Source organism: Protopterus annectens, chromosome 6.part0 (assembly GCF_019279795.1).
Source record: "Protopterus annectens isolate FY-2018-M chromosome 6.part0, PAN1.0, whole genome shotgun sequence".
In the NCBI taxonomy this organism is placed as follows: Eukaryota; Metazoa; Chordata; order Ceratodontiformes; family Protopteridae; genus Protopterus; species Protopterus annectens.
Window position 1 is genome coordinate 1,666,861,573 of NC_056737.1, and position 27,435 is coordinate 1,666,889,007.

The 27,435-nt window shown below is 38.3% G+C and overlaps 1 protein-coding gene across 2 annotated transcripts in view; it reads right to left on the bottom strand.

The window, feature by feature from the left end:
* INTS7 (integrator complex subunit 7) overlaps positions 1 to 27,435 on the bottom strand; it is a 1,158,789-nt gene that overhangs the window by 962,733 nt on the left and 168,621 nt on the right. For both annotated transcript variants that reach the window (XM_044075076.1, XM_044075075.1), the window contains exons 4-5: positions 26,876 to 27,013; positions 873 to 919 (exon numbers count right to left, since the gene is read on the bottom strand). In XM_044075076.1, the coding sequence (XP_043931011.1) occupies positions 873 to 919; positions 26,876 to 27,013 (185 nt within the window). The remainder of the gene's footprint in view (positions 1 to 872; positions 920 to 26,875; positions 27,014 to 27,435) is intronic.

Here is a 27,435-nt window from a genome sequence, read left to right on the forward strand (position 1 = left end):
TTATGTGTGTATGTGTGTGTATGTGTGTGTGTGTGTGTGTGTGTGTGTGTACATATATATATATATATATATATATATATATATATATACACACACACATATATACACACACATCATGTACACGTACATAAACATATATATGCATATGCACACAGGTTTTTGGATTCATAACATATACGTCATCCAGGCTAATCAGTCAACTAAGAATGCAGACTGCCAGCTTGATACTTACTTCCCTCTTGGCAGCCCATATATCTATACTTAAACTGCTGTGATATTTCACTCTAGAAATATGTAATACACATATCTATTTGTGAGTGTTATGTGTGTATACACACAACACACACACAAAATCCCAAAACTCTTAAAATAAATGTGTCAGTCATTCTCTTCAAATGTCTGGCAGACACAGAGCCAGAGCCAAAACTATTCCAAACATTGACTTCTGATGGCTTCAAGATCTGAAGAAAAAAAATCCAATGAGTTGGTCAATACCTTTCTGACTGGTGGCAAGTTTACCTTTCTGACTGGTGGCAAGTTAACTCATAATTTTTATGGTTTCTAGAAAACACTATTGAGAAAAAAAATCAGAGCCAGTGTTACCTTCCACTGGATAGCTGTTATCCACTCAGCTGAAACACCCAGGGGTGAGGATGACAACGTATTACTTACCGTAATGATGTACCCCTCAACAGACAGCCACACAGTTCAACTTCAGAATGTTCTGGCTGAGATCCAGCACATTACTGTGATCAGCTGTGCAGTCATATTTCAAGTCTTCAACTTGCGCTTCAAAAGGGATCATTTCTACAGTCCTAAAATTAATATTCTAACTTCATTTATTTTACTTACAAAAACAAAATATAGCTTACCTTGGATCATCTCTATTACTTTATTGCAAATTCCTGCAGCAAAATCCCTGTCAGAAGGCAATTACAAAACAATTATAGGATTATCAAGGAAAATTAAACCACTGCTAACTTTTGTTACAACATATTAACAATACAGCGGCAGGACATCAACAGCACAAAATATGCCACTTGCTAATTCCAGAAAAAGCACTCTATTCTAGAAACACAGGTACTGTCAAAATAGGTATAAAGAAGGTGATGACTCATATAAAGCAATTAATGTTTATTGTCAGCCAACCTCTGAAGTCATTTCATACCTTGTCTTAAAATCACAATGAAAAAGAAATTAAATAAGTCAACATCTACCTGGAACATTTCATTTTAATAAATATATTTTTGTTAAAAATGTGAAGATTTAATGAGGGTTAAGTACACATATATAATATAAAAGAAAACAAACCATAGTAACTTATTTTCATGCATTATGCATATGTTTTCTTTTTAACAATTATCATTCATTTCAACATTACATAAATTGTTCAATTCCTGCCTTCCTTTAAGTCCCGTTCCTCCTGAACATTATTCTGTGTGTATTGTTTTCATCAATTCCATTTACTTCTATATAAATTTGTTCCTTCCCTTTTCTAAAGATCACTCCTCCGGTTATTTTACCTCCTTAACAATATTCATAACTTCAATTACAAATGGTTTTAGATTTTTATTTCCACTTTCTAGTAATTGCTTTTTTGGGAGCCAACATCACTAAAACTTAGTAAGGTCTTACTGTGTCTGGAAAATTCAAATCCTATATCCCAGCTCAAAAGAACTATTGCTTTAGTTAGAAACAATAGCTCCCCAGAATTTCTGACAAAGTATCTGTATTCTTAAAATCTGCCAACTTCTTACATTCCCAAACAACATGTTCCCAGTTATCGCTCTTTTTTACATCATAAATCTACTTAACTATGTACTTCAGGAAAAATTCTCTTAAATTTGTTTGGGGAATAAAAATACCCATGCAAGCGCTTAAAAGCAAAAATCCTAAACTTTCTGCATACTTGGATGCCATATATATGGCTATTGGTCAGAATTTTGGGGCACGGAGCAGACAGAATCAAAACTTACTACTTCACAAATCGATTTATTTACTTTACATGCTCCCTTCTTGGCGAGTGACAATCCTGGAGGTAGCAATTCAATTCCAAGTGCCCCTGGCGTGAACAGCTTGGATAGTTTATTCAAAGTTCTGGAAATGAATTTTTCACTACCAAAGCGTACTGAAGTAAGAAATTTTAGAAGATTAAACACTCAGATTAGTTCATTTGACTGACTATGTAGGAAGTTAAAGTCGCTGCAGCTGGATAATGAGTTTTTAGCCAAATCTATTTCACTTAAGCAGGTACTCAAAGGCCTTTATATATGGAAATATCCTATGGCATGGAAAATGGGTGGGTGATGCACCAGGAGCTGCTTGATTTGTTTGATAGGACTGGACAGGAATTAATGAAAATTATTATGAGGGATAACGACCGAAAGTTGGTTAAATTAAAAGTGACATTAACGAACTGAATAATAGCATTATTAATGATATGCAGTTTTGCTGTGTGTCTCAAGCACACAACGTGTTTAGTGATCTGGGAAATTTTGTTAGAGAGAATTTTATCAGGAAGCAGAGTAAACTGTGTAGGGACAGCAAGGATTATGTTGATAAAAATGCTTATCTCCCACCCCCACCATGCACAGAAACATGAAAGATTAAACGAAACAACTAGTAATGCAAACAATAGTAATAGGCCAGATGTACCTCAACTGAGGCAGTCCAAGTGCCTGATGAAGCAGCAGAAACAAGTTCAACATGGTCACTTCTCTCATGGAGCACCCAGGGAGCATACAGTGAGGGGGCGGGAGAGGGGGAAACACAGTTATTAGACTTACAGCTTCATGACACAAGAACTTTTACAAATATGGATGAAGAAAATGCCAATATGCAAGTAGTAAACTGCCAGGGATGTATGATATACAATTTTGAGTGACATGGTTATAAAAGAAGCTTATTTTAGTTTGTTGAACAAAGATTTTATTTTGTCCCAAAGTTTAAAATGGATATGGCAAGATTACCAGTTAATTTGAAAATATTTACTAGACAAGTGAAATTACGACTATAGTTGCAACTATTTTTTTTCAAGTCAAGATGAAGCGCAAATGTACTTTTATTCCCCCTAGCAACCCCTTGGTATATATGTTTGAATGTATGCGTGAGAATGAATTTAGAAAGGTTGTTGGTTCAAACCATTTAACACAAGTTAATCTTACACATGAAGAGAGGATATGTTTAAAGGAATTGTCGATGAATAAAAATTATAGGATAATGAAACCAGACAAAGGAGGGGGTGTTGTGATTAGGAAACATATTGATTACGTTTGTAAAATGTATGACTTGCTTAATTATACTAATACATATGAAAGGGTATCCATGAAAGAGATTAATAGAGCTTATGCCAAAAATTATATGTTGTTGATTGATGCCTGACGTCAAGGTTCCATCACTATGACTGAATTTGAATATCTTACGTTGAAGCTCCCACTATTCCCGTGATTTTCGGGATACCTAAGATACACAAAACCAGAATGATCCCCCCTTTTAGGCCAATAATGGCAGCGACGGGCTCAAAAATGGAACCATTGGCTGCTTATGTTGACATTTTTTCAAAATAGTATTGTAAAATAGGCCCCATATTTTAAGGGACTCCTGGCATTGTTTGGAACTTTTAAGGAGTGTTGATATAAGGCAAGAGTCTGTATTTTTGGCTATAGATGCAGTGAATCTCTTTTCAGTAATACCCCACAATTGTGGACTGGATTTCTATTTTAATAGTCTGACACAAATTTCAATTATGGATCAGACTAAAGTTCATTTTTTTAGTTGACTTGGTGGAAGTGGTTTTACAAAACAATTTTTTGTATTTTGAAGGTTAATATTTTCAGCAGATATCGGGGGTTGCTATGGGCGCTAAATGCGCATCAATTTTTGCTAGCCTAGTTTTAGTAGAGTGGGAAATATGATATGCCCTTACATCCCCTTATATGTCAAAAATATTTTTTTGAGGTTTTTTGGATGAGACACTGGTATTTTGGACAGGAAACCAAGATAATATACAGGAGTTTATGGACTATTTAAAGAGTACCACCCAATTTGTGAAGTTTACATATAGGGTACATACTATGGAGACTGATTTTTAGATTCCCTTTTAAAAAGAAATGCCTTAACAAGAGAGCTTTCGTCCAGTATTTTTAGGAAAAGACCCATTCCAATACACTTCTACATTTTGACAGTTGTCATCTGAGGCATCAAAAGAGAAGTGTAGTAAAAGGGAAGATGGTTAGGTCGTCTAGACTGGTCAGTGAAGACAATTTTTGTGAAGAGATGGCTCTTTTAATTGGGATGTTTAAAGACGGGTTATCCCACGTTTCCTGCTGAAAATAAGAAATGCGGTGATTAGGAATCGGACAAGCAGGTTTATTCCAATCATTAAAATGAATGAGAGCATAGAGGTTGGAAATAATTGTAATACTTATGGAAGCGATGTTATGATTTTCCAGTATAATCAAAATACCCCATATCTTGTTACTAAACTTAATGTTATGGGAAGGAATTTTTGATGTGGATTTGAAAACAAAATTAGGTTCCAAACCAAAAATAGCTTATGGAAAAGGGAGGAATATAAAAGAGATTTTAGAAATAGAGAAAGAAAAGATTAGTAAAGTTTAGAATTCCAAAATGTATAAATGTGGCACTTGTAATGTTTGCAAGTTTATACATGATGGTCCCTATGTAGTAATAACAGGCTTTAACAGAAATCTACAATGTCCTGGACGTTGTAACTGCAGTACCAGGATGGTTGTATATGAGGCAACATGCACAGCACGTTCAGCATTCTATGTGGGAAAAAACAATAGGAGGCTAAGAGATAGGATCGCCGAACATAATAGAGACAGCAAAAAAAAAAAATGAGTAGTGCACTTTATACGCATAGTATTTCATGTGTGAATTTTAGAATATTTATATTTTTTATTATTGACAGAGTTGCTAAAAATGCAAGAGGTGGTTACCCTAAATTGGAGGTCGAAGTAAGGGAAATAGAATGGCAATTAAGACTGAATGCAAAATATAATGACAGTACCTCTGTGTTTAGTATTTTAAAACAGAGCAAAATGCATATGATTTGAGATTTGTATTTTATTCAACTTTATCTTTTTGTTTTGCTTTTTTAGTAAGTTTATATGGTGACAAACTTGACTCTTGTTACAATTAAGTTGTATTTAGAGTATCCAAAAAGCGAATATGGCACAATGCTCCAACCACAGTACTGTAAACCAAGTAAAAGGAGCACCAGAGACCATGTAGTTCAAGTACGAACAGTTTATTAGCAAATCCACACCACAGACATAACACCAAAACACATTAACACTCCACAATTCCTTATACGTTTTCATCACCAAATAACTTCATCAGATGAGATATTGTCAGTGTACACCATCAGTACTTCTAAATTCTCAGCATTTGTATTTAGAGTATGCATGGTTTTAGTTAGTATTAATGTGTTATTAATTCATTTTTTAAACTTTCTGTGTACTTGCATATTATCGCAACCAGATTTCCGCAGTGCCATAATTCAGTATGTATGTGCAGAAACAGGTGTTCTAACCTAAAAAGGGGTCTGTAAAAAATAACTAAGGCTTAGTCTATCACAGTGGGTATGAGCCAGGAAGAGGAGTAAGGGTGAAACTTTGTACTTTGGGGAGATGCACCCCATTGCTCTTGGAACTGCACAGTGGCGCTCTGCTTGACAATCGCTGCATTTCTCAAAACTATGTTATCAAAGGGAAAGCGAGTCACAAAATACACCCTGTTACCGTAGCAAACTTTCAATCTGTCAAGGACAAATTTCGCACACTTCAACAGATATGACTGCATGAAACACTGTGAAGTGTTACTGAAACTTTTATGGACACCTCGATTAAAACATGATGGACAGCTGTGCTTCAGAAGTTGTAAGGCAACATAATTAATAAATGGGGTGAGCTATGATCAGAAGTGTACATAGCATTTTTAATAAATTAAAATGGTTCTGTTTCTTTCGTGCTGTTATCTGCAGTACAGCACTGATCCACATATACCCTTTTAGATCAGTGTGGAAGCACTCACCATCTGTTTAACAGACTTGCTCAAAGTCATGCAGTAATGGCTGCAAATCATTCTCTGGATACCACTGTCAATGCTGCCATAACAATGCTTAGGGTGCATCAAATGCACAGCACAAAAGTGAAGCAAAAGTGTGTTTTCCACATTATGGTACAGCTTTTTCCATGCTATGCAAGTCCCAAAATTCTTCACACCAGTTTCATACAGTCGTTTCTGTTGAACTGTGCAAAATTTGCAACCGCGAAAATCTGGTTGTGATAATACGCAAGTATCCTTTCTGTGATGTTCATGATGTATATGAAAAATATTTATCAAGATCAGCTGATAAAATGTTATGGCATATTCCCCTGTGCTTGCTTTAGTTCAGTTGTTGTGGTTCCCAAAGTGTATTAATTATACAATTGTTCAAATTATTGATGGCAGGAAGTTATGTAAAGAGTTTTTTCTTATATATAATAGGTGCTTCTGTTATGCCTTTGACTCTGATGATGCCAGTGAAAGTTGTGGGTGAAAGCGCTTAGTCTTTTTGTTTTTTTTTTATGCGCCTGAAATAAATGTGTCATTCTGTGAAACCGCTCCATGGTTTATTTATTTATTTTTTATCTTGGATTAAGCAGTTGTGGTCATTTGAGGAGTGATCATTAAAACTTAGTAAGGTCTTACTGTGTCTGGGCAGTTCAGATACTGTATCCCAGCTCAAAATAACAACTGCTTTAGTTAGAAACAATGCCCCCCCCCCCCCAGAACTTCTGACAAAGTATTTGTAGGGAATTCTTAAAATCTGCCAACTTGTTACATTCCCAAAAAACATGCTCCCAGTTATCACTCTTTTTTACATCATAAATCCAGCACTTACTATCTGCTTCAGGAAAAAGTTTCTTTAATTTGTTTGAGGTATAAAAATATCCATGCAAGCACTTAAAAAGCAAAAATTCTATACCTTCTGGACTTTTTCCATACTTAAATGCCATACAGATGGCTACTGGTAAGAATTTTGACCTTACAAACAAACACACCTGTCACTCAATTGCAAATATACCTACTTCACACTAAATCTTTTTAATCAGTGGCTAGCCAAAATTTGAATCTTAATGTAAATCAAACTGTAATCCCTTAACTAGATCAATACTTCATTCTGTTTACCCTAAACACTATGATTTTAGTTGCTGTCATTATTCCACTACCATCAACATGTTTTAGTCTTGCTGAATCTCTCAAACATGGAACAGCAAAAAGTTCTAATTTTGGTATATGTAGTTCCAATATAGGTATAAGTGTGTATGTGTACATATATATATATACATATATATATATATAAAACAAAGTACCAAAACTACCACAGCATTGAACATAAACAAAATACTTTAATAAAACAATACAGCGTAAAGATAAGACGAGCGCTTTTGAGTAAAAACCCTTCTCAAGTCTAAAAAGTTTAAGATTACATGATTTCTTAAAAGCCATCTTTCAACCAGTCACATAAAAAATGTAAATGAATCGTATCATTCAGTAAAACATTTGTTGAACAGAAAGATCTACATCCAATCAAAATGTTTACACATTAACATGTTGTTCTACGCTCATTGGTCAAAAAGAGAGGTAAAATGACCGATGAACAACACACACACACACACACTCTAACCAGTGGCGCTGTGCAAAAGCACGAAGCAATCTAAAATCCAAGCACACCCATCCGTGTCTCTGAGGCACACTAGCCATGAACCAAAACATGTTCTTATAGTTTCATAGTTTCATAGTATAGTACTAGACTATCTGCCCTGGGGCATTTGTAAGCCTAGCCATAGTGATGTGGCTTTTGCCACCCCATGAAGTGGTACAAAAATGTAAAGAATAAATCTAGAATACTGTGCCTCTGTCTAGTAGTGACACAATGAAGGTCCCCTTATATAATAGAATTAGGTTACTGTGCCCCTGTCTAGCAGTGACACAGATGTGACCCCTGGGGTAAACTTACGATCTCCCATCCACTCATCAAGATTTCTCTTGAAGAGAGTCAGTGAGGGGCTCTGCCTAATACGAACTGGGATCCTGTTCCAAAGCATGGGAAGCGTCTGGGTTATGAATCTATTCCTCCAGCATGTCCTATTCATACCTGTGCCGAGGTTTAGGTCTTTAGCTCTCGTGGTCCTGGTGGATTTGGATTTTTTGAGGTGGAGCATGTCCATCAGATCCTGATTGGACATGGCCTTGTACGTCAGGCAGAGATCACCTCTGAGCAGGCGGTATGCTACTGAATAGAGCTGAAGTTTCTTTAGTCTGGCGGAATAAGACATATGTTGGAGACCCTTGATCCTTTTGGTGAGGTACTTTTGTGGTCTCTCCAGCTGTTGCAAGTGCCGGGTGAGGTACATACCAAATGGGGCATTGTACTCAATCATGGGTCTGATGAGGGAGGAATATAGGGGTACAATGACATCCTTGGATCTGGATGTGAATCCCTTCATGATGAGGTGTGCAAGGTAGAATGTTTTTCTAACCACTTTGGCAACGTGGGTGTCAAATGAGAGGTCGCTGTCTACTTGGGTCCCTAGGTCTCTGATTACTTTTTCCGTACTCAGTGGGTTGCTGTCTATGTGATAATTTGTGGGTACTTTGTTTTTCCAAAAGGGATGACTATACATTTTTGGCATTTAGTTTAAGGCCGTGACTACGCACCAGTTGTCCGCTTCAGTGAGGCCTTTTTGTAGGATGTGTGTGTCTGCTGGTGTATCGACTATGGCGCCTAGTTTGCAGTCATCTGCGAACTTTGTCAGCCACAGCCCTCCCATGTTTGCTTTAACATCTGAGAAATAAATGCCGAACAAGAGGGGTCCCAGGACAGATCCCTGTGGGACACCACTTGTGACTGGCTTTGAGTCTGACATTGCTCCAGCGATTTTAACTTTATGGGTTCTGTCCTTTAGCCAGTTTGCAACCCATCTAGTGACATAAGGGTTTACTTTTAAGCTGTTTAGCTTATCTATGATGCCTGAGTGGGGTATTGTGTCGAAGGCCTTAGCCAAGTCCAGGTATGCTGTATGGACTGCTTTGCCCTCATCAATGGCTCTAGTGACTGTTTCAAAAAGTCAACCAGGTTTAAAAGGCAGGATCTGCCCTTTACAACCGAACTGGGTGGGGTCAAGTGTCTGTAGGTCCCCTATGTCTCTGTTTATGAGTTCCATAATGATTCTTTCCATAGCTTTGCAGACCAGGCTAGTTGCTTATGGGGCAGTAGTTTCCAGGGTCTGTAGAGGCACCCCTTGTGGAGTGGGACCACTGTTGCTGTACACCAGTGTTCAGGTACATATCCCAAGTAAGGCTAAGGTTAAATAGCATTTTTATGTGTGGGTTTAGCTCCTCTTGAGTTCACGTAACACGCACCGGGATACCGCCAGGTCCCATTGATGCTGTGTTTTTTTGCTTTGTTTAGGGCGGTTCTCACTTGGACATCTGAGATGACAGGGAGATTACATTCAGCTGGGATAAGTATTTCTTCTTTTGGGGGTGAAGGAGGAGAAATTTGCACTGAACCTGTCAGCCAGAATGTTAGCAATATCTGTGGGTTCAGTGTATTTTTTGTTGTTGTGAACCAACTCTGAGCATATCTGAGGGTTTCCACCCAGGTTTCTAACATAGCTGAAGAAGGCTTTGTGGTTATCTTTAGTGTCCTTAGCGATTTTTCTCTCAAAGTTTGCCTTGGATGTTTTATGAGAGAACGTAGTTTTCTGCTAATGTTGATCAGAGATGTCTTCCCTTCATGGGATTTCGCTCTGACGTGCAGTAGCTTCCTTCTTTTGTTATACAATTTGTTTATGGCTGAGGTCCACCAGACAGGATGCTTACATTTGGTGGAGAGGGACTTGGATTTGTTTGGGATTGCATGATCCATGCATTCTTGGAGATGTCCATAGAAAGCATTTGTGAAGGATTCGGCATTGTGGGATGTGGTATCCACTGGCACAGTGGGCTTAAAGGATACCATCTCGGTCTTAAGAAGAATGAAGTCTGCTTTTGAGAAGTTTTTCACTGTGGTCTTTGTGCTGGGGTGGAGGTGGGATATGTATATCCAGGGTGATTAGTTTGTGGTCAGATCTCACTAGTGAGGGGTATACTTCCGTGTGGAGCATTTTGTCCCCATGTTTGTGATGATCAGGTCTAGTATATTATCATCCCTAGTGGGAGAGGTGACTAGTTGTTCCAATGCATTTGAATTTATGAATTCCAGGAACCTTTGGGCTAGGGTATTAGGGCTAGAATAATGTACACAATCTATGTTTGGGTAGTTGAAGTCTCCCAGTATGATGGTATTTTGTGATACATTCATATCCTCCAATGTCTTCAGGAAGGCTGAGTGGGGTTCTTGAGATTGGGAGGGTGGTCTGTAACATGCTACCAGTTGTATAGCAGTTTTGCCTATGGTTAGTTGCACCTATATGGTCTCTGATGCTTCATGTGTTGCTACTAACCTGGAGGTGTGGGTGTCCTTTATGAATATGGACACTCCCCCTTCCTTTGTGGTTCGGCCTGGGTTTTGGGGCCGAAAAGCATGATACGAGGTATAGCCTGGTAGCGCTGGGGTGCTCTCAGGAGCCTTGAACCAGGTTTCAGTTACTGCACAGACGTCGATGTTCTCCATGCTGAGGAGTGCATCAAGTGCCTGCATCTTGAGATTTAGACTTCTGGCGTTGAGCAGCATTACCCTTAGTTTTTTTCCATTTTTGTTTTCTAAGGAGGTGGGTTTGTCTTTTGAGCCTTGCCTAAAAAAGGCACTATGGGGGTGGCAAGAGCCAAAGCCAATATCCGGAAGCCCAGTGGTGACAGGTGTAAGCCATCCCTTGCGAAGCAGCGTGGCTTGTCCAACATATCATCCCAGGCAGACAGACATTGGATCCCCTTAGAATGACACCAGTACTTGAGCCAATTGTTAAAGCTGATCATCTTGTCTTTGTATTGTGGTATCATTCTTGGTGAGGGCAAGATGCTGCTCAGGGTCAGGGTCAGGGTCATACCAGCCTGGGCTACATAATCGGAGAGCTCCTCTATGCCTCTTTTCATGTAGTCCAGGGAGGTACATCTCAGGTCATTCACACCAGCGTGGACAATGACGGAGTCATATTTGTACTTGCTTTGGAGTGACCTGAGTGTGTGTGTTATGTGGCGGATCCTAGCCCCCGATAGGCAGCTCACAGTCACCTTCTCCTTGTTCAGCCTGGTCAGTGGGACATCAGTGTGTCTGACTATGGAGTCACCTATTACTAGTGTATCAGGCAAGGTGTTTGGCCTTAAGGGCTGCGATTGTTCGACACACTGATTTATTGAAGTATGTGTTGCATGTGTTTTGTTTTGAGGTGGTGGATTTTTGGATGTCTGCTTTGGGAGCCTCTGTTTTTTTGGTAAGTTTTTTATTAGAGCCTCCGAGTATGTCTTTGTGTTTTTATGTGTTTGGTTTGCAGTTGTGGTAGGTCTATGTGGGACTGGGATTGTTGTGTGTGTGGTTGCCATCTCCTCCTGTCTGGTCCTGCCAGCCCTGAGTTGAGAGAGTTCAGCCTCCAGTTTGGCTATATAGTTGCATCTCTCACATGTATTTGTGTTTGTTGGGAGGAGGAGAGGGTTGTCTGTGTACATGAGACAATTGTAGCATTGTCTCAAGATGCCCAAATTGACCAGCTGAACGGGAGACGACGCCAGTAATCTACCACTCGACATGCTAGAACAGTATAAGGGAGTGGTATACCTTTAAGGGAAGTGGGTATTCACAGGGGTGGTAAGTAGATGTAGTGCTTTACTTAGTACGAGAGTGCTTACTTAGTAGAGAAGTATTGAGAACAAGTGCTAAGCTTATAATACAGTGAGTAGTCTGGTTATACTAAGAGTAGAGCTTCCTTAAGGGAAAATTTGAAGAGCAGAGTTGGTGGAGCCAGAAAAAGTTCAACCTTGTTTAACGGGCGCTGCGCTATGCGCACGACCGTGCAAAGCTGTGCAAACGCGGATTTTAAACAGTGAACTACAAAAGAGCTAGAAATGGTCCCAAACAACCAATTACTACAGCTTCTTGTGCTGAGGTCACTTCCCCCAAGGACAGGTAGGCTGCTCAAGGCTCCCCACTCCCACTGGTGAGCAAAGAAACCTCCCTCTATCCAAGCAAGGTAATGGACAACACAGGAACTACACCACAGCCCAGAATACAGCAATGCCTGTAAACTGGTCTAAACTAGTCGAGGAAGGCAGGAAAACAAGGATTATTTTTTTGTTTTTTTGCTTTTTTGGTAGAAACACACAGAAAATGCAGAGACAGTGATAAATTAGTTACACAGGCTAGCACACTTTAGTGGGCAGCCTCCACAGTTAAATTAAACAAACAAACAAGCAAACTTTCGATCAAATTCGACTAAAATGTAACTTTAAGTGTAGATTTTAAAATAATGCAGCAATCAGTTAAAAAACAGTTCAGGCTAGTTCAAGGTAAGCTACAGAAGCTATTTCAAGTGAAAAAAAGCAAAGATACTTAAATCCAGAAGGTAGTCGCTTTTCTGAGTTCCCTGCTGCTAGGACCACTCTGTAAACCCACGTGGAGCTTGTCTGAGCAGTATAGCCAGAAAAAAACGCCCAGAGGCGGATTTTAAACAGTGAACTACAAAAGAGCTAGAAATGGTCCCAAACAACCAATTACTACAGCTTCTTGTGCTGAGGTCACTTCCCCCACGGACAGGTAGGCTGCTCAAGTACGAAGCTTGAACAACATGCTCACTAAGCATAACTGCCAAGCCCAGAGTGAAAGATTTCAGATTATGGGATTCAAAGCATTAGACAAACACAAAACAGCTATCAAAAACAATAACAGACACATTCCATATGTAAATCATACAGTACCCCATTAAATGGAATAATGATCCAAAATACTGTCACTGAACATATGGAAATGTATATATTAAACAAAACATCATGAAACAATACATTAGATGTATTACAGTCAAATTAATGGCAGAATGATAGTTATGATAGTCAACAATCATCGCCCAATAACTAACATTACAAAGAGGACATATCTGCTGTGCATAGCAATCGATTACAGAAAATAAAAAATGTTTCAAAATCAAAAAAGTCATCTCAGGCCTAAGTTAAAACATGCAACGCCTGCCATGGATAGAACAGTCGCTTTAAGCATAAAGCATTAAGTCAACTGTTCCTCTACATTGTTATATGCTAAACGTTAAAAATAAGTAGATTGGATATAACCTTATAATTCTTTATTAAATTTAAGTTTGCAATTAAATAATGACTAAAACTACGTGTATGCAACTATAACAGACAGCGAATCATCCTAGTGAAAAAAAACAAACAAAAAAGGCAGACACTGGATATGCAAGTATAAAAAGGTTAGTGCTTTTGTCAAGTTTTATTTCACTCATCTTCTTCAGACAAAGATGAAGCAAGACAAATTAGTTTAAATACCACACCTAAAAGATCACATGGCATACTCATCCATTAATTCTTAGAAACATACACATATATTTAGCATTAAATAAAATGCCACTTATATCTTTAAAAACTTAACACTTAAAACATACATCCTAAGTACACATTCACTAGAAATTCATAAATCATTTATACGTTGAAGCATGGAAATTGTCAGTGGACACAAAGCACCACAAGATAAGAAATAAGAGGGAGATAAGAAGGGGGGTGGAGAATGGTGTAAGTGCAGAGTAACAAGTAGTCATCTTTGTAAACTTTTCATCTTTAACATGCTGGCTATAGAGCACACATCATTCAAACCTGGTTTTAAGTATGCCCTAGTTATTATTTGCCAATATAACTCCTGCACCTCCAATTCTACACTTAAGGAACCCCCCCCCCAATGTCATATTCAATTTGATCAATAGCTCTAAACAAAAAGGAATGCCCTGGGTTATCCCTCACATGCTTAGCCAGGGCATTTTCGATCTTCCCCTTTCGGATGTTGTAAAGGTGTTCATATACCCTCTCTCTCAATTTACGCTCGGCTTCGCCTATATAATAACCACTGCAAGACTGGCACTGGGCTACATAAACTACCCTAGTAGAGTTACAATTCAGTCTTGCCCTGTTAAAATAGTCAACACCCATTATTTTATACTTATTGCCCATGCACATATACTTGCAATATTCACAAGCTTTACACTTGTACATTCCGGGCATTCTAGCTGAAATAACCGGCTTAGTTTCAAGTAGGCTCTTGAAGTTTTTAGCTCTCCTAAAAACTATCTGGGGCTAGACCCTAACTTTTCCAACCACTCATCTGTGTTTATTATTTCCCAATTCTTCCTTAACACATGTTTGATAAGCCAGGAATTTGGGCAAAAGGTGGTAATAAATGAGTGAGGGTAATTACCTACTTTGTTACTCTTTTCTTCAACATTTTGACCTTATCCCCCTATTCTGGTTATTACCCCCATCCAAAACACCAAGAATTGCTTTGAAATGCCCTGTGGCCCTCTTGCTGATCACCTCATCGGCCAATTCGCAGAGCAAGCCATTAGGGTATCCCCACTTTTGAAACATCTGCACTAATAAGTCAAGCTCAGTTAAAAAATCAGTTTCAAAAGTGCACATACATGCAGCCCTGACCATTTGGCCCTTTATCACCGCTTTTTTTTTGGTGTTTCGGATGTGTACTAGTATAGTGTAATAGTGAGTTAGAGTATATATCCTTACGATGGATTTTTGCTTTATAACATGCTCTAACCCTATCCTTACTCAGTTCCACATCCAAAAATGGTATCACCTCATTATTGAATACATACATGAAAAAGAAAAGGGGTAGAATCATTGCAATATTTCACAAATTCATCAAACACAACCTGGTTTCCTTCAAATATTATAAATATGTCATCCAGGTATCTAGTATAGTAAAATATCTGCCCCCTATACGGGTTAACATCACTATGGATAAATGTGTCCTCCCAATACGCCATTACCAGATTAGCTAAACTGGCTCCGACTGGTGAGCCCATAGCGACGCCACTAGTTTGTAAGTAATGGACCCCATTGAATAAAAAGTAATTCTTAGATAAAATAATGTCCAATAGTTCCTGTATTAAAGTTATTTCAGACCGCAATGCTCCTCTCTTAGACAACAACAGGCTGACCCATTCAATTCCCACTTTGCAAGGAATAACCGTGTATAGATCCTTCACATCCACAGTAGCAAAGTGGAAATCTGCTTGGTAGTCAAGCCTGTTGATGCTTTCAATAAAAGTACATGAATCCTTACAAACATATGGTTCCTTTTCGACATATTTCTTCAGTATCCCATCTGCAAAGTTGGCTAGGGGGTATGTTACAGAATTACACCCATCCACAATAGGACGCAATGGGGGGTTATCCAGATCTTTATGGATTTTGGGTGTCCCGGATATAACTGGGATTTAACCTCATAATTCTTTATTAAATTCAAGTTTGCAATTAAATAATGACTAAAACTATGTGTATGCAACTATAACAGACAGCGGAACATCAACAGATAGCTGATGAAGCATCAAAAGAACCACATATGCTCTCATTGGTTGTAGAGCATTACTTCATCCAGTCACCTATCAGCAAGTAACTATTCTACCCTATAACCAAAATGCAATAAAGGTATCATGGAACAAAGGAATCTAAACAGCTCAAATGTAGACCACAAGCTGGTTTAATGAAGGTTAAAACACATGAACGCACTTCCCAAATACAGCGTTTTCATCATATTTAATCAGATTTCATCAGATATAAATATTAAAATGAGCTACTCTTTATATACGTTAAGTACCTTTTTAATTAACCACCACCAATGAAATTTCATTATAATACAATGACAAAAGAACAAGAAGTAAAAGCATGCTTATTTAAAGCAATTAAAAAACATCAGTAAGACCTTCAATAAGTAAATAATGCACACCTTAAAATATTAAAATTATATTAATGGTGAAGACCTTAAAATTAAAAACAGTAAGAACAATGAACTGTTAAAGACTGTTAAAAAGATTTTCATAAAAATAACTTAAAATGGCTTAAAGAACATTTACTTTTCTATCAATGACAGGTAAGCTGTTTAATGTAATTCCTTCACCTTAGCTATTCTTCATATCACAGATATTAAACTCAACAAATTGCAAATGCATATGATAATTACTATATGTTCTCTGATAAAACTATATATAACTAAAAATTGGATAGACCGTATAAAACTATCATGGAATGGTTTCCAATCTATGGCTAGAACTGACATATCACATAAACTAATTATTATGAACCCTAAGAAACGGACATACTATCAGAAAATATGGAAACTAATATTTGACAACATCTTACTTACATAATGCTAACATACTCAATAAGCATTCACACAGTTGTATACTACAGCAATAACCCACGCCTGGGTGTGGGTAATGCTGGATTTACCTATGGTTGGTGTGGTTTGGTTACGAGGGCGAAGCCCAAGTGGCCAAACAAAGACAACCGTGGGTAAATCCAGCATTACCCACACCCAGAAGTGGTTATTATATTATACAATGACATTAGTTAAGAAAAAAAATAATTACTTTTCTTAAATAATGGCATTGTATAATGCCTCCTTGCTGCCCTTCTGCAGCTGTCTGGTATTCTGCGGCAGTTCTGATGTACTGCGCATGCGTATGCCTACGCAGTACATCAGAGCTGTGGGCAAAAGCAACGCAGAAAGCAAGATCTCTGTTGCTTTTTACAAACTGTTTTGCTATGTTAAATGGGTTTAACATAGCGAGATAGCTTTAAAAAAAGCAACGGAGAACCTCCGTTGCTTTTTTCAAAGCTGTCTCGCTATGTTAAACCCAATTAACAAAGCGAGACAGTTTTGAAAAAAAGCAATGGAGAAAGCAAGATCTCTGTTGCTTTTGACAAACTGTCAAGCTATGCTAAACTTGTTTAACATAGTGAGACTGCTTTAAAAAAAGCAACAGAGAATCTCAGTTGCTTTTTTTAAAGCTGTCTTGCTATGTTAAACTCATTTAACATAGCGAGACAGTGTGAAGCAATGGAGATTTTGCAATCTCCATTGCTGAAAAAAAAGAGTTATATAAATGGAAAAAGTCCGGGCAACCGGACCTTTTTCCATTACTATAACTCTGATTTACAATGTGCACGCTGACCAATCAGCGTGCACGTTTTTGAATATTAATGGAGGGTCGTTGTATAATTGAAATTAGTTAACATTAACATATCCCTAAAACAAACAGATATGTGAGAGATGTGTGCACATATATTTTCTTATGTTTATATACATGTACATTTGTATTTATGCATGTCCAGTAAATAAATGATGGAAATATATCAAGGAATTGTACACTGAACTAACCTATATGCTTTGTTCCTTAACATCTTAGGACTAGATTAGCAGCATTATTGTAAATCATATAGATATTATTTGTTATAAAACTGTTCATACTTTAAAATCCATATTCATTTTATACTCAATTTATATAAACTACTAGTTTTGCATGACACAATATCTCTGTATATGTACACATACCTGATGTAAGAAAAGAATAAAAAGTTATTGACAAAAAATTTAATTCCTTCACCCTCTAGTGGTTGAATCTAAAAATTGCACTAACAAACAAAAACCACTAGCTTCCTAATGTTTGTTGCAATTTAGCAGCTCTCATTTTTAACACAGGGGCTATGGAAATATAGTCATTAAGCCCTGGTAAGTTGGTGGCTTGCAATGTTAATTGCCACCATAACTCGTTATATTCAATCTTCTCCTCCCATAGTCCCCCCCCCCCCACTTCTTTTTTTACTTGTTCAAGTACAAAAAAAGTGCACCACGCTTTTGGACATGCTTTTGTGTACTTATACAGAGCATTTGAATCTTTTTTTACACTGAATATCATAATAATGCTCGTAAATCCTTCTTCTTAACATATGTTCCATCTTACTGACATAGAAGGATTCACATTCATCGCACACAGCAAGCTATAAGAGTCCAACGGCTTCACAATTATAAAATTTTGTACTGACTACCCATCTATTTCTGTTTGCTATGAAAACTTTTTCCTTGTTGGAAATATATACACATTGTGAACATCGTCCACACTTGTAGGTTCCCCTTCTTTTCATCCCAACATATACCTTACTGTATTCATTTTCTAATAAACATTTTAAATTCTGAGAATTTTTATAGACTACTTTAAGAGGTTGTTTTGGGATATCACCCAAATCAGTGAAACCGATGAATTTTTCCCACTCAGTTTCAATTATCTTCCTTAATCGCTATGTGCGATGAATGCGAATCCTTCTATGTCGGTAAACTGGAACGTATGTTAAGAAGGATTTATGAGCATTATGATATTCAGTGTAAAGAAGATTCAGATGCTCTGTATAAGTACACAAAATCATGTCCAAAAGCACGGTACACTTTTTTTGTACTTGAACAAGTAAAAAAAAGAAGTGAGAGGGGGGCTATGGGAGGAGAAGATTAAATATAACGAGTTATGGTGGCAATTAACATTGCAAGTCAGCAACTTACCAGGGTTTAATGACTACATTTCTATAGCCCCTGTGTTAAAAATGAGAGCTGCTAAATTATAACAGAAAAATGAAGCAGCTATTTGGTATTTGCTTGTTAGTGCAATTTTTAGATCCAACCACTGGAGGCTGTAGGAATTACATTAAACAGCTTACCCATCATTGATAGAAAAGTAAATGTTCGTTAAGCTATTTTAAGTTATTTTTATGAAAATCTTTCAACAGTTTTTAACAATTCATTGTTCTTATTGTTTTGAACTTTAAGGTCTTCACCAGTAATAGAATTTTTATATTTTAAGGTGTGCATTATTTACTTATTGGAGGTCTTACTGATGTTTTTATTACTTTAAATAAGCATGCTTTTACTTCTTTTTTGGCATTGTATTATAATGAAATTTCATTGGTGGTGGTGGTTAATTAAGAAGGTACTTAACATATATAAAGGGTAGCTCATTTTAATGTTTATATCTGATGAAGTCTGATTAAATATGACGAAAACACTGTATTTGGGAAGTGCGTTCATGTGTTTTAACCTTCACTAAGCCAACTTGTGGTCTACATTTGAGCTGTTTGGATTCCTTTGTTCCATGGTACCTTTATTGTTTTTTGGTTCAAAGTTTTATTCATTGGTACCAGTTCGAGTGTTGGTTTTTATCTTTCTACCCTATAATCATCAACATCAAACCAACCTTAAACAATTAACATAAGGCATAGAACGTATCAATGGACATAACATAGATCTTGCATACTGATCCCCAAGTATATTATCATATAAATATTGGGCTGTATACACATCATTTCCAAGGGATATGTAGAATGAAAAAAACGACCCATCACCCCAAAGTCACTGTAGTAGCCAATCCCGTGAAACCACAAACAGTAACATAGATATGCCCAACTTACTTGTTTCATAACAAAGAAGTAAATACTGATAGCAACTCACTAGCACGCTGGCAATCAGACCTAAAATGCAAGATCAATATGAAATTAATATAGAGTCCATTTCACCTACTTAATACAGGTGAGGTATAGCACCACCAGGGTCTTCACAAGCTTAGCTGTGCAACCCAACCAAGTTTTGTCACAGAGTTCTTTGGGCACCAATATGGTGGGGTATATTAGAACAGCAGTAGCCAATGGTTAAGGGGGATATGTTAGTTGGGGATTCATTTACTTACTATTGACCTCTATCAAGAGACATGGGGGTGAGACCAGGGGTGAATTTGGGATTTCCCATCCAATGATAAAGGTTTCTTTTGAATACAGCAGTGATGAACTTTGCTTCATGTAGATGGGGAGCTTATTCCATAGCATGGGGATCCTTTGAGACGCATCAGTCTCTAGCATGTTCCATTTATGTCACAAGCTAAGTTCAGGTCCTTGGATATAGTATTTCTGGTGCTGTTTGTTTTGTGGATGTGCAAGAGATCCATCAGAGCTTGATCTGAGGATGCCTTATATGCTAGGCATAGATCACCTCTCAATAACTGTAGGAGACACAGCACAAGAGATAGGGTCTTAAGGTGATTTGCGAAGGACAGGGTATTCATATTCTGGATTCTCCTGATGACATTCCAACTGTTGAAAGTAACTGGTAGGTACCTGCTAAAGGGAACACTGTACTCAGTTGATGGGTCTGATAAGGGCGGAGTAAAGTGGTACTTTAACTTTCTTGAACCTGGATTCCATATCCCTGATTGTGAGTTGGGTGATACAGAATTATTTTCTTACTATCTTGGCTATGTGTTGGTCAAAGGCCAGATTGCCTGCATATTTTCTCAGATCCCTAGATAACATGTCAACTCTTACAGGTGTTTTACTGATGGAGTAATTAGCTTCGGTGGACAATTTCCCAAAGGGCACTATAATACATTTCTTTGTACTGGGTTTTAATCCATGGATTTGGCACCACTCATGTGTTTGCATTAGACCCTCCTGTAGGAGGTTGGTGTTGTGAGGGGACTCTATGACAGCTCCCAATTTACAGTCATCTGTAAACTTGGTCAGCCAGAGGCCTTTGGCATTAGCCTTGAATTCGGAGAAGTAGGTGCCGAACAGGAGCTGGTCCAACACAGAGCCCTGGGATACTCTGCTGGTGACTGGTCTCCTGGTGGAGGTGATCTCACTGATCCTGACTTTGTGGGACCTACTGGCAGGCCAGCCGACAACCCAGTGAGTGATATAGGGATTTATGCCAAGTGCTGAGTGCCTGTCAAGAATACCAGAGTGGGGTACTGTACTGAATGTCATACCCAAGTCAAGGTAGGAAGTATGCACAGTTTTCATCTAATCCACAGCTTTGGTGGCCCTCTCGAAGTCTACCAGGTTAAGTAGGAAAGAGCTTCCCTTAAAGCCAAAATGGGATGGGTCCTGTGTATTTAGGTTGCTCCAAAAAACAAAAAATGCCAGCACCTTGGAGAGTCAAACAAAAAGGTTTATTTTAAACTTCAAAAAGCTGGTGATTAGACCGGTTTCAGCTAAAAGCTTTCCTCAGTAATCTTGTTTACTGGCATTTTTTGTTTTTTGGATCAACCTACTTGCTTGCCGTGCACCAAGCCTAACTTGCTAGCTACATCCTTACAATTCATTTAGGTTGCTACTGTCCTTGTTGACCATCTCCATGACAATTCATTCCATGACACTGTATATTAAATTTGTCAGAAGGTAGGTCTGTAGTTCCTGGGGTCGAATGATGGTCCACCTTTATGAAGAGAAAGGACTGCTAAAGCCCTCCAATTCACCTGGCACATAACCTGTTTTGAAAGTGTAGTTGAAAAGTGCCTCAAGTGGTCCTGCTAGGTCACATTTTAGGCTATTTAGGAGGCAACTGGGGATATTGCTGGGGCCCACTGCAGCTGTGTTTGTAGCATGCACCACCAGGACCTGCTCCCTGTTGATACTTTGGGGGGATAGCTTAGAATTTAATTCACAGAGGGAAATGGAGGAAGGAATTGTAGCTACATTTATCAGCTAGTAGATTCGCTATGTAACCCTGGTCAGTGAAGGTTATGCATTTATCATCAGTTCAACACAGTGCTGCATTACGTTTAAGGTTCCTGACAAAGCTGAAGAAGGCATTTTGATTGTCCACAGCCTGGGTAGCTATCTTGACCTTGTAATTAGCCTTGCAGGACTTTATTGGACCTCTTAGTTTCTTGTTTAGATAAATCAGCGACAGTTCCTTTTTCTGACTTTTGGACATGACCTTTTCTTTTGTTGTACACCGATTAAGGTAAGGATTCCATCAGTGGGGTTTGTTTTTGGTGTTGGATCTGGGCTTACTTCTGGTAGGTATGGCAGCCTCAATGCAGTCATTTACATATTTGTTCAGGATTTCTGTAAATAATTCTGTATAGGTAGCTGCATTTTTGGGATTTGGGGAGCTGTAAATGTTGACAAACTGTTGCTTAACAGGATGGAATTTGCTTTACAATAGTTCCTAATTGTTACAGGTTTAGTTGGGTTTTCTGGGTTGGTTTTTACTTTGAGAGAGACAGCATTTTAGTCTAACCTCACCAGTAAGGATGAGACATGGGGGGGGGGGTGCAATGCCCTCCCATGTTGGCGAGTGCTAGGTCTAACATATTTGATCCTATTGTTGGAGTGTGCACTATCAGGTCCAGGGTATTTGTTTTGATAAAGTTCAGGGAAAGTGCCTGTGAATTACACACAGTGTAGGTTTCCCGTCATATACAAGTGTAATTAACGTCTCCCATAAATAGGATATTTGGTTGAATGGTGAGTGCCTCTAATAAGTCTAGGTAAAACTTATGAGCTTTGTAGGTAACACAGGATGATCTGAATCTAACTAGGATAAGGTAAGGAATCTTGTCGGAGACTTTAATGAACTCCAGGGTATTATCCTATTTAACCTACCTGGAGTTCTACTTGTTGCCTATATATATATATATATATATATATATATATATATATATATATATAGATAGAGAGAGAGAGAGAGACACCTCCACCTTTAGCCCTTCTGGGCTGCTGCTGGCCTAATGTGAGGAAGGCACTGTGCCCTTCCACTGCAGGACTACCCTTCTGCAGCTTTAAACCAAGTCTAGGTAACAGCACAGATGTCAACATTCTCCAGAGTGAGAAGAGCTTGTATGGTGTAGAGTTTCTTGTTTAGGCTCCTAGCATTGAGCAGTAACACCTTAAGGATGCTTTGAGTTTTTTTTTTTTTTTTTTTTTTTGCTATGTTGGCAGTTTTGTCATTTTTATAATGCCTAAAAATGTCTAAGGGGAGGGTGGATACAGTTTTAGTCAATATCCGAAAGCCCAGGGGGAAGAGGTGCAAGCCATCCTTGGCAAGGCAATATGGTCCATTAATCATGTCTTCTTATGTTGATAGATACTGGATTCTCCTGGAGTAACACAAGAAACTAAGCCAATTATTAAAATCAATCACTTTATTTTCTTACTGTTGCATCATCCTTGGTGAAGGTAGAATGCTGCTCAATGCAAGGCACATATCTGTCTATGACACATTCAGAGAGATCCACAATGTCTCTTTTCATCCAGTTCAGTGAGGTGCATCCCGAGTCATTTACACCCACATGGACTATGATGGAATCATATTGGTTACCTGAAGTGCAGTGACGAGTGTGTGCATGATATTACAGGTCGTAGCCCTAGATAGGCAACTCTTACTGTCTCCTTGTCCAGCCTGGTGATCCAAGGTTTGTTTACTGCTAAGTTTCTATTTATAAATATTAGTGTTTGCTTAGACCACACGGTTCTCCCTGCAACACTACAGTGAAAATTTTAAGTCAGTTTGTCCACTGTAATTAGGAACAAGGAAGTAACTACAGTTGAAGAAATAACTAAAAATAACCAAAAAAACCATGCCACAGGCCAGTAACTTATAAAAGCTCGATTTTCTGATGAAGTCCTGATGTAGTTGGACGAAAGCTCATAATTATTCTTTGTTATTATTTTATCTTTTCTGCATTAAAGTGAGCTTTTATAAGTTACTGGCCAGAGGCAGTTTTTTGGTTATTTTTTGTCCATAGTAATGTCAAACGTCAGCATTTTACTGCCCTGTTCTGGTCATGTCATCTGTGACACATTTTTTAAAGGACAACCAGGAACTCGGAGTTAATTCCACATGGGTACTCAATCTGCATTTAACTGAAGGAGTGTTAGTGGTACCTCTCCAATCAAATGACTGCATCAGTGCCATGAATCAATGTAAATGAATCAGTGCATTTTTCTACTACCTCTAAGCACAGACTATTGGAAATTAGAAGAAAAACAGGTACTGGTAAAAGACAAGACATTTTCTTTTCAGAATGATACTGACACGTCTGCAAATTTCAGACACTGTAGCAGCAGCAAGACATCAGTTCCCTTCAAACTACAGACTTATAACACAAGCAGCAACTTGTAAACATGAAAATATTAAATAAAGTATAACTTGGTATCTCAAACAGCAAAAAGCCTGTGAAGCTACCACTGCTCTTTTTCTCAAAGGCCAGTGAGGATTTATTTTGATCTTCCGATCCTCGGCTGCATGCAACACCATTGTCTGGGGCACAGAATACAGACAGTAGCTCAAAACCAGGACTTTTAGTGTCCACTCATTGTTGTTGTGGGACAAGAATTATAGAGCTCAGACTCATACAGACTGAGATGGGGCAAAACCACCAGGGAGGGGTTAAGAGGGATGGGGGCATGAACTCCGACAGTACCAGCACTGTACCTGCTCTTAATAGATTCATAGGTAGTTAATAGGCATGCAGCCCAGAAGACAATTGAGGAGTCTAGCCCAATTTTTCCCAAATGCCCCAAACACTATCTGTTTTAGGGACTTTGCTCAATTCATACAATAAGCAAATGGAGATCACGGGAAAATATTCCTTGACTATGAGAGTCAGCTTTTTAACAGCTCATACCTTTAAATGTCAGTGATAAAAACAGGATCTCCTACATTTATCTTCAAGGGGTCAAATGTGTGGTAATGACACTGAATAGGAACAAAATGGACCATGTGGCTCTCTCGCCCACTCTGGAAATGCCTGGTTCTCAGCCATGAAAGGTGCAAACAAGCCAAATGGGCACAACAAGGGGAGCTAATGCACAAGTCTCACAAATAACTGAAAAAAAAAAAAAAAAAAAACCACTGATGCTCAAACTACCTCCTAAAACACATTTGTCACATGTATATTAACAGGCAAATAATTATAAAAATGAAAAGATAGAGTTATACAAATATTTGCATAAAGTTATATACTTTTATACATTATGTAGATATTTATAAATAATTATACATAAATTTATACACATAGAGAAAGAGATAGATTCTCCACATAATCTTACTGCTCCTTGAAGTAATAATATCTTGGCATCAGGTCTATATCACGTCAGAGAAATTCAGCTCAGCGAAAGGCATTTTCAGTTCACTTACGTCAAACTGTTGATACTGAGATCACGGTACAGTGAGGAACAGGAAATGTGCTATTTCTCCGCCGTAGTATGATTTTGGAGTTGGTATATATAATTAGTGGGGGGTGCAGCCCCCAACAAGAGTGGATTTCGATGAATGACATTTCCGATGAAATGCCGTTCGCTGAACTGTCACTTCCCTGATGTGATATAGACCCCTGGCATCACAATAAATATTTTTAATCAAATTTGTTTCACCAAAAAATGTCCTGATGAGGGCTGTCAAACTGGGAACATTCCATTCTTCAAGTACTTATGTAATTTTATAAGGGAATCCTAACTTTTTCTAATGCCATTTTCATTTTTTGACTTCAGAAACACAGTTTTCATCCATTTCAATTTCAAGAAAGCCTGCTTTTCTCAGACATTTCATGCTCTTCTGCAGAGGCTTGAGACTAGTCAGCTTAAGTACAAGTAATCTTAAAGCTAATCAGTAATAAAATGTTAGTGCCAGAGAGACAGACAACTAAAGGATTTCAAGACTTTATATCAATCAAATAGGGAATGCACTGAAAAAAAGCTGAATAGCACAGAAATACTGCAGAAAAGAATAATCAAGTAAAGCTTCTTTATTAAAATGTGGCCATTTTATGAGGAAAAGTAGATGTTCATTAAGACCTTCTGTTGGCTATGATTATGAATGCCTGAAGTGCAGTTATCTTTTCCCATTTCTCTCTCTCTTTTTTTTTGTTCACAAATCACATTATGTAGTACCGTCATGGCAGCATGGTTTCACCCTTAAGTACCCTCTATGGAAAGTAAGATCAGATATTCTCATATGTTTATACACAAGATCATGGCTGCAACCTCAGCCCTCAGTAGGGTCAGCACGACACATGGGAGTGAAGTGGAATGAGAAGCAGCCAGTTCTGCTCGCGGTGGGTTTTACTTTATGAAGTTATGTCCTAACCCCTGTCTTTTGTCTGGTGATGTCCTTGATGGCCTGGGCAAGAACTGAGGTGTGAAAGGAAGTGTATCCACCTTAGGCCCTGGGTAGACATAGCTCCAGGCCTGCACACTCCCTCCAGCGCAGCAGTCTCTCCATGCTTCAGCCTCTGCCAGAGCCATGAGAGAACAACCTATCACCACCACAGCCCCTTCCCTACCAGGACAGGCATGCCCATTCTCCTTCTTGCCTCAGCAAACAATCACAAGAGCCAAACACTGAACTTGGCTCACATGGGTCATAGTCAGGACTTTATCCCGTCTGTGCCACATGGGAGGCTCTGCAATTAAGAACACCCTACATAATTCAACACTTACTGACATAACCAGAAGGGGATAAAATGAGATTTTACAAAAAAAAAAAAAAAAAAAAAAAAAAAAAAATGAAAACGATGTGCCAAGAAACAGGCTCATGCAGGAAACTAAGAAAACAGTACTTAAATCCTATTTCACTTATGAATATGGTGAGGTTTATTACAGGTAGCCATAACCATCGGATTACAACCACCGATCAAACTGATCTATCAAATGTCTGTTTTTTTTTGAGGGTCTCAGCCCTCAAACCTCCATACAAATGCAGAACCCCCAGACTATTTACTTTTCTCTATGATAACAAAGTCTGAAGTTGCCATGCCTTGTAAAATTTATCACACGACAATGAAGACAGTGAAATCAACCAGCCTGACACATCCAAATGGGTATTACTTCAACAGAACATCTACCAGATGGCTGGTTACTTTCCTTAATATGTGGTGCTGGATTAAATGCAATTTGTAATGAGAAAAAAAACAGATATTTGGGCAGAGTTGTTAAGCATTTTGCATCAGATTTACAAAAGTCGTCACTGACACAGGATTTCCTTTGTTCTAAATCTGCACTAGTGCCATAGCATTACCCTACTTACTTAGACTGAGCAGAGAAATTAGCTGCTGCAAAAATGGCTGCTTCCACTTCCACATTGTCATGAGAGTCCAGGCTCTGACGGATACTGTGGTGGGCATTTTTTCTCTCTGGGATTATGGTAGCAAGACTTCCCAACAACCTGAAAAATAAAACAGAAAAAAATCATATTGGATTACACAAACGCTTGTGCCACTGATTAAGCTGCACAATTGCATACAAAGAGTACATTAACTCTTCAAAAGAAAAGGTAACTATCAAAAAGTAAAGCTATGGGGAAATATAATGCAACAATAGATTTTTAGTAGAGTTCATTATAAAAATGATGTCACCTTCCGTCTTGGTTATTTCAGCCAGAAAAGTCATCAAGTACGATCCAAGAAACACCTGAAACTTTTAAAAGTTCTATCAAAAAATGCATTGTAGTGCCTTCTGGGAAAAGTCCACCTACGTTAATTACTCCAATCGATAAGACACCCTAACAGATAACCCAGTAGTTAGAGATCTCGGAGTGTATGCAGACAGTAATCTGGCCTTTGACCAAAACGTAGCCAAGGTAGTAAG